General features: G+C 59.9%; 1 protein-coding gene across 1 annotated transcript; it reads left to right on the top strand.

The window, feature by feature from the left end:
• Positions 1 to 1,719: 1,719 nt before the first annotated feature.
• LOC116496594 (TBC1 domain family member 24-like) lies at positions 1,720 to 7,578 on the top strand. Its single transcript, XM_032199797.1, has 7 exons — positions 1,720 to 1,831; positions 3,405 to 4,443; positions 4,638 to 4,796; positions 5,344 to 5,407; positions 6,219 to 6,314; positions 6,673 to 6,949; positions 7,433 to 7,578. Exons 1-7 carry the CDS (start codon positions 1,720 to 1,722, stop codon positions 7,576 to 7,578), a joined length of 1,893 nt encoding a protein of 630 aa, XP_032055688.1.
• Positions 7,579 to 8,823: the final 1,245 nt, after the last annotated feature.

Below are 8,823 nucleotides of genomic sequence, written 5' to 3' on the forward strand. Positions count from 1 at the left end.
CCCCCATAACACAGGGCTGTCACTGCACCTGCCTCGGTATGGCACGATAATGTGTCACCTTTCTGGACCACTGCAGCCTTGCTCTGGGCTCCCCAAGGTCCCCAGGCACCTGAATCCACAAGGGCTGGGCTGTGCAGGCAGCTTGCATGAAACATTTATGGCCTCCAGCTGCGCGGCTCAAGGAGGCGGCGTGGCCTCTACATATTTAATTTTTTCTCCATTAAAAGCAAAGGAAATGGCAGAGCCACATCACACGGTGCCTAATTCACTCCCATCTCCTGTCTCCACACAGTCACGGGGGCCGTGGGGTGCTTCAGGCTGACCCAGAGGCCGCGGGAGGCATCTGCTGCTCCAGGAAAAGCACACGGAGAGAGCGCGGCCACCAAGGGGCTGGGCAAAGCAGCAGCACCAGGTTGGGAAGCTGCAGCACCAGGTTTCAACGCAGCCCACTGTCTGTCCGTCCCACCACCACCAGCCTGGCACCCCCAGGTCCCCGCAGCCCCTTGCCCAGCTTCATCAGGCTAAGCCGTGCCACTTGGGCTGTGTTTTGGCACGTGGAGGCGAGGCTTCATCCACAGAGGTGCCACTCTGGGGGGCAGCGCTCCTGCTCTGCTGCAGGAGCCCTGGTGAGCCCTCAGGGATGCGCTGTGGGTGCAAAGCAGGGGGAAGGAGGCAAGGCAGGGACCAGCAGCAGCTGTTAGCATGAGAGAAAAAAAAAAAATACAATTTCTTAAGGAAAATATAGTGCCTTATTTGCCTTAAAAACTCCCCACTTTTAAGTGTAGTCCGACCTGCGGGTTCACTGATGGTCGCAAGGTCCCTGCATGCTCCTCTCCTTTCAGCTGCTGCAGCTTTTCCTTGAGCCCACAATTTTTTGTAACCCTGCAAAACATTTTGGGGCAAAGTCAATCAATAACAACAGCTTCAAATGAGACAGACTGGAAATGCAGAAGTACAGAAATGTGCTTGGAATTACCACATCTGGGGCTCCACTGAGCGGGGGGGACCCATCTGAACACCCTCTGCCACCGCTGGGGAATGCTGAAGCCTTGTGCCAGGTGCCTGGTGCTGGAAGCACTGGTGCAGCTCAGCCCTGATTCACCCCAAAGAAAGCGGGGTGCATTGCTGCAGAAAGCCGTGTTTCTCCACCACCAGCTCCTGTTTGCATCGCCAGCTTTGCTTTGTCCCCAGACCCCGAGGTTTCTCCTACAGGTGCTCCCCAAGCGCTGCACGCCGGTGCTGCCCGGCCCCGCGGCACCTGGCAGAAGGGCGTCATTTTGTCCTCGTGGCCCCAGCCTCTTGCTTGTCACCTGGTTCCTGGCACTCGCTGCTCACATGCCTCCACTTCTGCCCCCCCCGAGACCCGCGCAATCCAGCGGGAAGCGGCTGCAGCCCCACTCACCGTGTTTATGTTTCCTCCCGTCAAGGACGGGCGATTGCGCGTCCCTCCCTCGCCCCCTCAGTGCCCTCCCCGCCCGGGAGTGAATGTGAAGATAAAGGTTATCCCTGGGGAAAAATAACCGTGGGGTTTAACGGCCGTGTTGCTGTTTTGATGGCTATCTCATCCCCTCCCCGAATCGGGCACAAAGGGGCGAGCGGGCACGGGGCCGCTCCTCCCCGCGTGCTGTTTACACCAAACACGTGCCCCACGCACACGGGGCGCATTAAAAGCCAGGGCAGCGGCTGCAGCCGGCAGCGGGGCCTCCCCGGAGCAGGTGGATGCTGCAGGTGGGGCTCAGCCTGCCCCGTGCCCCCGGGGGGGCGGCCGGGGGCTTCCCAGCGCAGCCAGAGCAGGGTGACGGGGACGGCGATGGCACCAGCACCACACAAGGTGGGTGAGTGCTGGGGGATGGAGGCAACCCAGGGCACCCAGAGCAATGGGGCTGGGGCAGACCCATGTGCCCAGCCCCACTGACAGCCCCGGGGTGTCACCCTGGTGCCAGGCTGGGGACGTGCCCTGGGCTGGGTGCCTGCGGCTGGGTGACTCCGGGTGACACATTTTGGGGTGGTGGTACCCAGGGCTGCCCTCCTGCTGCAAGTACAGGGAGGGTCTGGGAATCGTGGCAGTACCTAGAGGTACAAAGAGCCCTGCTTAAACCCAGCTGTTCATTTGAGCCTGGGTTTTAGGGCTGTAAGTGTGATGGAGCTGGATGTGTGGCCCCCAGCCTTTTCCAGCCCGTTGGTCTGCCTTAATTCCAGCCTGGCTGCTCAGAGCAGGGAGCCTGCTGGAGCTGGCCCAGGGCTAAGCCTGACCTGGTGCCTGGCCTGACCCAGAGCCAGAGCTGAGCTGAGCCAGCACAGCATGAACAGAGCCGGACCCAGCCTGGGAGCTGTCCCTCACCGTGCCACCGTGCTGCCACCTCTGCGTGGCGTGTGTGGCTGGGGCTGTGATGTCCCCGCGTGTCCCCTTGGGTCCAAAGTGGAGAGCTGGCTCTGTGCAAATCCTCAGACAGGGAGCTGAGACTCATCCAGCCCTGCTTAACCGAGCACATCCAGCACCATGCCCTAGGAATTAATGTGTGTGTAATCAACTTCATGCTGCCAATTAATAACTGCTCTGCACAAACCCCCCAGTGGAAACGTGTGGGCTTCGGGGCTGAGCTCCACGGGAACCCCGAGGAAAATGCCTCTGGTTTCTCCCTAGGAGGAGCTCAAACTCTGCTCTTGTGAGCTCGCAGCCAACTGCGGGCACCAATTCCCACCTCCAAGAGGCTGCTCAGACGTTCTCCAGCCCTCGCCCCTGGTTGTCTGGCTGGGGACTCACCGGGTGCGTGGGGACGCGGGGAGCAGGGGCCGTGTTGCCGGCTGTCCCTGCCCCTCTGGCTGAACCCTCTCCTCGCACACTGCTGCAGCTCAGGCACCCAAGCAGCCAGGGGCAGTTTATTCTGCTCCATCCATGCTCAAAGCGCCTGGTCCTGGACATCACCTCCTGCTCTGCCCTTGGGATGGGACGTTGTCCCTATTGGCCCCACTGCCCGTTGGGTCCCCCCAAGCTGCCGGCCAGCGCGGGGCTCTCAGCGATGCCCCAGGGCTGGCTCCTGGCTGGTGGTGGTGTAACGCTGCTGTCCTGTGGCTGTGCCCGTGGGACAGGGACAGGGGCAGGGACAGTCCCTGCATCCTGCAGCTCCCCAGCACAGCCGGTCACACCTGGGGAGGCAGGAGCTGTGCGAGGGGTGCAGAGCCCCATCCTGCTCTGGGTTCCCCAAAGGGACCAGCTGATGCCACCGGACCGGTGTGAGGGCAAAGCCAGCAGCTCAGCCTCCTGAAACCCTCCCCTGTGCGGGGGGGAGAGCAGCAGCTGAAATACCAGAAGGTGCTGTAGGATTTCAGTGCAGTGTCAGGCAGGGTGAAACGCTGTCACTGTTGCGGTGAAGCGTGTCGGATAAAAGGTCTTTGTCCCACAGGGATGCTTGGCTCGTCTCCAGTCACCGTCGTGATCACGTCGGAGGCTGACACCTGGGACATCGACACCGCCTCCTCCTGTCTGGGCTGCGGACAGTTTGTGGACTGGGACAGGATGCCAGAGCCGGAGCAGCAGGCCAATATCCCCAGGGACATCCTCACCCAGCCCCCCAAGGAGCTGAAGAGGCTGCTGAGAGAGGGCTGCCTGGCGGCGAGCCGTGCCCTGAGAGCTCAGGTGTACCACCGGCTGTGCCAGCAGGTCGCCTGCCGCCTCGTCACGCCCGACGCTCCCGTCTACAGGGACGTGGCCAGCCGGCTTTTTGGGAAGCACAGCGCGAGCTCCCACCCTCTGCCCGACTTCCTGGAGGGGTGCTCCATGCCCACGTACTGCCTCAGCCCGGACGGGGTCACCGCCATGAAGAAGATCCTCATCTGCGTCGGCAACCTTTTCCCCGACATCACCTACAGCCCCATCCTGCCCTCGCTGGTGGCTCTGCTGCTGCACTACAGCGAGGACGAAGCTCAGTGCTTCGAGAACATCTCTCGCCTCATCGCCAGCAACGCCCCCCACACCAGCTACATTGACCAGTCCTTCCTGGCCCACCGGGCCTCCTGCATGACTTTCGGGGATCTGGCCAACAAGCACTGCCCGGCAGCTCACAAACTGATAGCCAGCTCCTCCGAGAACGTCTTTGAGGTCTACTCCGAATGGCTGTCGTGGCTCTTCCACGACCTCCCCTTCGACTACGCCATCCGTGTGTTTGACGTCTACCTGCTGGAGGGGCAGAAGGTCCTCTACCGCATCGCCCTGGCCCTGCTGAAGCAGTACAGGCTCTCGGTGGCCTCCCCCGAGCTGGAGGGGGCCGACATCAAGGCAGACCTGCAGGCTTTCGTGCAGAACATTGCCGAGCACACGACTGTCGACAAACTCCTGGAGAGAGCGTTTGGCATCCGGCTGTTCTCCCGCAAGGAAATCTGGCTCCTCCAGATGGCCAACAGGAAAGCGCTGATGGAGCGGGGCATAACCATGGTGCAGAGCAGGTAAGAAGCCTGTCTGCTTGCCGGCGTGGGCAGATGGTGCTCTGGGGCAAAGCAGACAAACCCCGAGGTACAGCAGAGATAGAGCACGGGGGGAGCTCCAGGCATCTCCCTTGGCTTTGGCTGTGCCGGGTGCCCCATGGCAGCAGTGGCGTGCAGGCACCCTGGCTCGGCACCCACGGGCATCCCCCTCGCAGGCAGTCCTTCCACCTGGCCGTGGACATGCAGACCTTCAGCTCCGGCACGGTAACGGCTCAGGAGATGCGCATCATCTGGTCCTGGATCCCCGAGCGCTTCTCCCTCTCCCCCCCGCTGCTGCTCTTCTCCACCTCGGAAGATGGGTGCAGCCTGCAGAGGTGAGCACGACCTGCCCGGTGGCTGGGGTCGGGTCAGATGGGATGGGCATAAAATTGCGTAAAGGCTGCCGATGTAGAAATGCAACAACTGTGGGACACGTCTGGGGTCTTCTGGGGGCACTGCGGGTTTGTTTCAACACCCTGGGTGCAGCCTGGGCAGTGCTGGCTGCGGGGAAGGAGACTTCTCTTAGCAGCACATCACACTGCGAGGCCACAGCAGGGATCGGGGTTGGGGCAGACCATGCTCGGGTACCCCCTGTGATGGGGAGCACATCAAACCCCCCAGACCCAAGCCAGGAGAGCCCAAGTGCCACGGGCAATGCCCAAACCTGCTGCAAGCAGAGAGACCACTCAGGGCCATCTGTGCCCCCCAATTCTCCAGGGTTGTTAATGGTGGGGCTGCAATATTACTGCCCATGTCGGCACCACGAGCGTGCCCCCCAGCCCATGAGGGGCGAGCGGGGTCCCACAGCTCCGTGCCCACGTGGTCACGGCTGTGTGCTCCCGGTCTGCCCACACCAACCCAGCCTCCCTGTGTGCCCCCCAGGTTTTACTCCTGCTGCGAAGGTTACGAACCCACGGTGCTGCTCATAAAGACAACGGAGGGGGAGGTAAGTGTCTCCCGAGCAGGGAGCGGGGCTGTGCCGGGGTGGTGCGGGGAAGGAGGGCGGTTGTCTCCCTGCCCACCAATGTTGGCTCCATCACGGTGTCTGCGGGGCACCAGCACCAAGAGCTGCCCTAGACACTGGTTAAAGGGGGCACGTGGGGGTAAAAAGGAGCCCGTGAGATGGAGAGGCCACGAGAGAGAAGTTTTTATTGGAAATTTAGGCTAAATCGTGAAGCCTTCGCTAGGCAGACTTTCCTCAAGTCAGCAGATGCTCTGCCTGAGCAGGAACTTGCTTTCAGTGCGCTAAATGCCAGGAGCTCTTCTTGATTGCAAGAGCAGCAGCACGAGGGAAGTGGAAGTGAAATAAGGACAGCTCTTACGGTATCTGAAAGTCATAAAATAGCTGCAGAAATACCTGAGCCAGGCCTTTCCCCGGGGACTCTGAGAGTGGCTCATAAACCCGTATTTTATCCTTGCACTCTTCATCAAGCAGCAGAGGCAAGTTCTGCAAATTGCCCAGGCATCCCGAAGATTTATTGGCCACCGAGCCCTGATCTCCCACACCAGGCACTTGAGTGTGGTGAGGAGATAAACGCTGCGGTCCCTGGGGCCTGCTGCAGGCAGGGAAAGGTGACTTATTCAACCTCATTTCCTATGTTTTAGCTCGTTTTCTTCCCGATATCGTGCCAAGGAGAGGCAGAGCCCTTGCTGAGCAGCACACCCCAGCGATGGCCTCAATGGAGGCTGCTGCCGGGGGTCCTGGTGCTCGCCCCAGCCCTGCTCCCCGTGACAGCTCCCTGTGCTCTCTCCCAAAGGTGTGCGGGGCGTTTCTGTCCTCTGACTGGAGTGAAAGGAAGAAGAATGGGGCGACATCAGGCTTTTTTGGGACAGGGGAGTGCTTCGTGTTCACTGTAAGTCACATTTTATTTATGGGTTTATGCTTCTGAGCTCGTATGTCTTTGCTTTTTTCTTTATTTGTCTAAGGCATGGTGGCACCGAGCTGCTTCCTTTGCAGTCCCACCACCACCTCTGAGCCCTGGCAGGAGGCAGCAGCACAGAGATTGCTGTGCTGGACTACAAAAGATGGAGAACTAACTTCGGGAGCATCCTAAAGGGATGACAGCGGGGCAATGCATGTGGCAGGGAAGGTTTCTGCGCCATCCCTCCTCTGCCCCAGCACACAGCGTGTGGTCCCCAACCCGCCTGGCCAGGCAGCAATGGAGAGATGCCCCCATGGCCGGGGCTCACCGGGTTTCTCCTCCTTTCCAGGTGCGCCCCGAGATGGAGAGGTACGAGTGGGTGTTCATCAAGAAGCCAGAACTGGCCAAAGCTGTGCCACGCTCGCGCCAGCGGTCGCCTTCTCCCGGTCCCATGTCCCTGCTCAGCTCCTCCCCGGACGGCCGTGGCACCAGCTCCAACCACCTCGCCGTGCCCACGCCGCAGCGGAAAGGCCGTCTGTCCCCATTCCTGGCCATCAGGCATTTCCTCCTGCCTTCCAAAACAGCCTCCATGTTCATGTCTGGCTCTCGGGAAGGGATCATTATCGGTAATTACCTAATGGCAGGCACCCCGCCCAGCATGCTGCTACTTTGGCTAAAAAGAGCTCTCCCCCAGGTTCAAATCTGAGCTGCCCATGCAGGCAAAGACCTCCTTCTTAGGGGAGAAGTCAGGGAAGATGAAGTCAGCCCCGACTTCTCCAAGTTAGCAAGAGAGTACAGGGCTGCACAGGGAAAATGATGTTCCTTCTGGGAGCCCCATATCCCAAACCTCCCAGCCAGGTTTGTGCCCTTGGGGCTGCCGTGCCCATCCTGGCCCTTTCCTCTGCTTCATGCAGGACTGAGAGGACATGCAGGAGGGGAACAGCTTGAGGAAGGGCTGGGCATGGCCCCACAATCTGTCTGTGACAGCTCTGCAGCGTGGCTGCAGTAAATGGAGCAGGGAGCTGGGCATGATCTGAGACCTGGCCAGTGTCTCTGCTCAGGCAGTGAGGGGTGAGCATGGATCCCAACCCTCTGGCATGATTTTGCAGGTGGAGGAGGAGGCCAAGCTCTGTCCCTCGACGCCGACCTGCTCTGGGGGCGCACAGAGCACTGCGAGACCTTTGACAACCCTCCGCTCTGCCAGGAGAACTTCAGGGTGCAGCTCTTGGAGGTGTGGAGCTTCCAAAACACCTAGGTCCTATGGGGCCAGCCCCTCACTGCACCTCCTGCCAAGAATGAGACCCCCACGGCACCAGCTGCGGCCCGGCCTGGCTGCTACAGTCTCCACTAGCAGCATCTGCTGGCCGTCCACACTGTCCCCAGCCGTGGTGGCGTGGAGAGGGCCATGGGGTGCCACGAATGGGACCGCAGGGACACACGAGGTCCCCTGCCGCAGCTCAGCCCCAGCCTGCTCCACCAGCTCTGTTCCTGCTCTGGGTGTTGGAGGGGAAGGGAGCCGGCTCGCTGCTTGCTGCCCGCCCCTGGCCTCTCTGTGGTTTGGGGCTCTGCAGCAAAGCCGCGATACCACGGCACAGGCAGCCTGGGGGAATCCTGAGTCTAGACAAAATCCAGCAGCAAGGTGCAAAGTTCACCAGGACAATCCACACCCCACTTCTCACCCCAAGCCCAGCCCTCAAGACGTGTGCAGGATTTTTGTAGTACCAGAGGTTCCCAGGTTTCATCTGGGACCGGGCACCGATCACCATCCAACATGGTGCAAAAGGCTGTTTGTGGTTGAAATTGCTGACTGGAGATCAGCAAAGTGCTGCCTGGTGCTTTTGTGCCTGCAGCCCACCACAAGCCCCCCAGCAGTGCACCTGCCTTGTCATGTTTCCATTACACTGAAGGCCCATATTAGCAGCCAAGAGTTGATGTAAGATTGCAAGCGGTTAATATAAGCTTTAATTAACACGCCCTGATTGAATGGGTCCAGATAACACATGTGCCATTTTGAAATATGAAATGTGAACGTGTAGGTGTTGGTAGGTAAGCCGGTGCAAGGAGGGTTGTGAACTATCAAGAGGTCATTCTGGCTGCAGGATGAGAGCACATCTCCCGTGTCCCAACACTTCCCATTTGTGGTTTTATCTTTCATGGATGCCATTTCCTGAGCTATTCAGGGCAGGAGTTGTCACTGCCATGGTGCTGGTGGGTCCAGCGATGCCAGGAGGATGTGGGGAGGAGCGGGCAGTGGCAGCAAGCTCCCACCGTGGTCAGTTACACAGCAGGCTTAGGAATTGCTTGTAGCCTTCGTTATGTATCCTGGTAAGATAACGAGGTGAGGTGCAGGTCCCTGCTGCCCCGCACCTGCCTTTGCTCACAGAGCTCAAATGAAACACAGCAGAGCTGCTCTCGCCCTTGATTTAGAGAGCTCTGCTAATTGTTCCTCAGTATTTCTTGCTTTCTGTGATCATGTACCAGACTGCTTTCTGTCCAGCAC

The sequence above is a fragment of the Aythya fuligula genome, chromosome 18, assembly GCF_009819795.1.
Source record: "Aythya fuligula isolate bAytFul2 chromosome 18, bAytFul2.pri, whole genome shotgun sequence".
NCBI classification, from domain to species: domain Eukaryota; kingdom Metazoa; phylum Chordata; class Aves; order Anseriformes; family Anatidae; genus Aythya; species Aythya fuligula.

What these genes read in the sequence shown, in the direction of transcription:
- LOC116496594 (XM_032199797.1), top strand. Translation starts at nt 1,720, where the DNA reads ATGCTGCAGGTGGGGCTCAGCCTGCCCCGTGCCCCCGGGGGGGCGGCC. An exon ending in TGGCACCAGCACCACACAAG is followed by an intron (nt 1,832 to 3,404) that starts GTGGGTGAGTGC and finishes TTTGTCCCACAG; the next exon opens with GGATGCTTGGCTCGTCTCCA. An exon ending in ATAACCATGGTGCAGAGCAG is followed by an intron (nt 4,444 to 4,637) that starts GTAAGAAGCCTG and finishes TCCCCCTCGCAG; the next exon opens with GCAGTCCTTCCACCTGGCCG.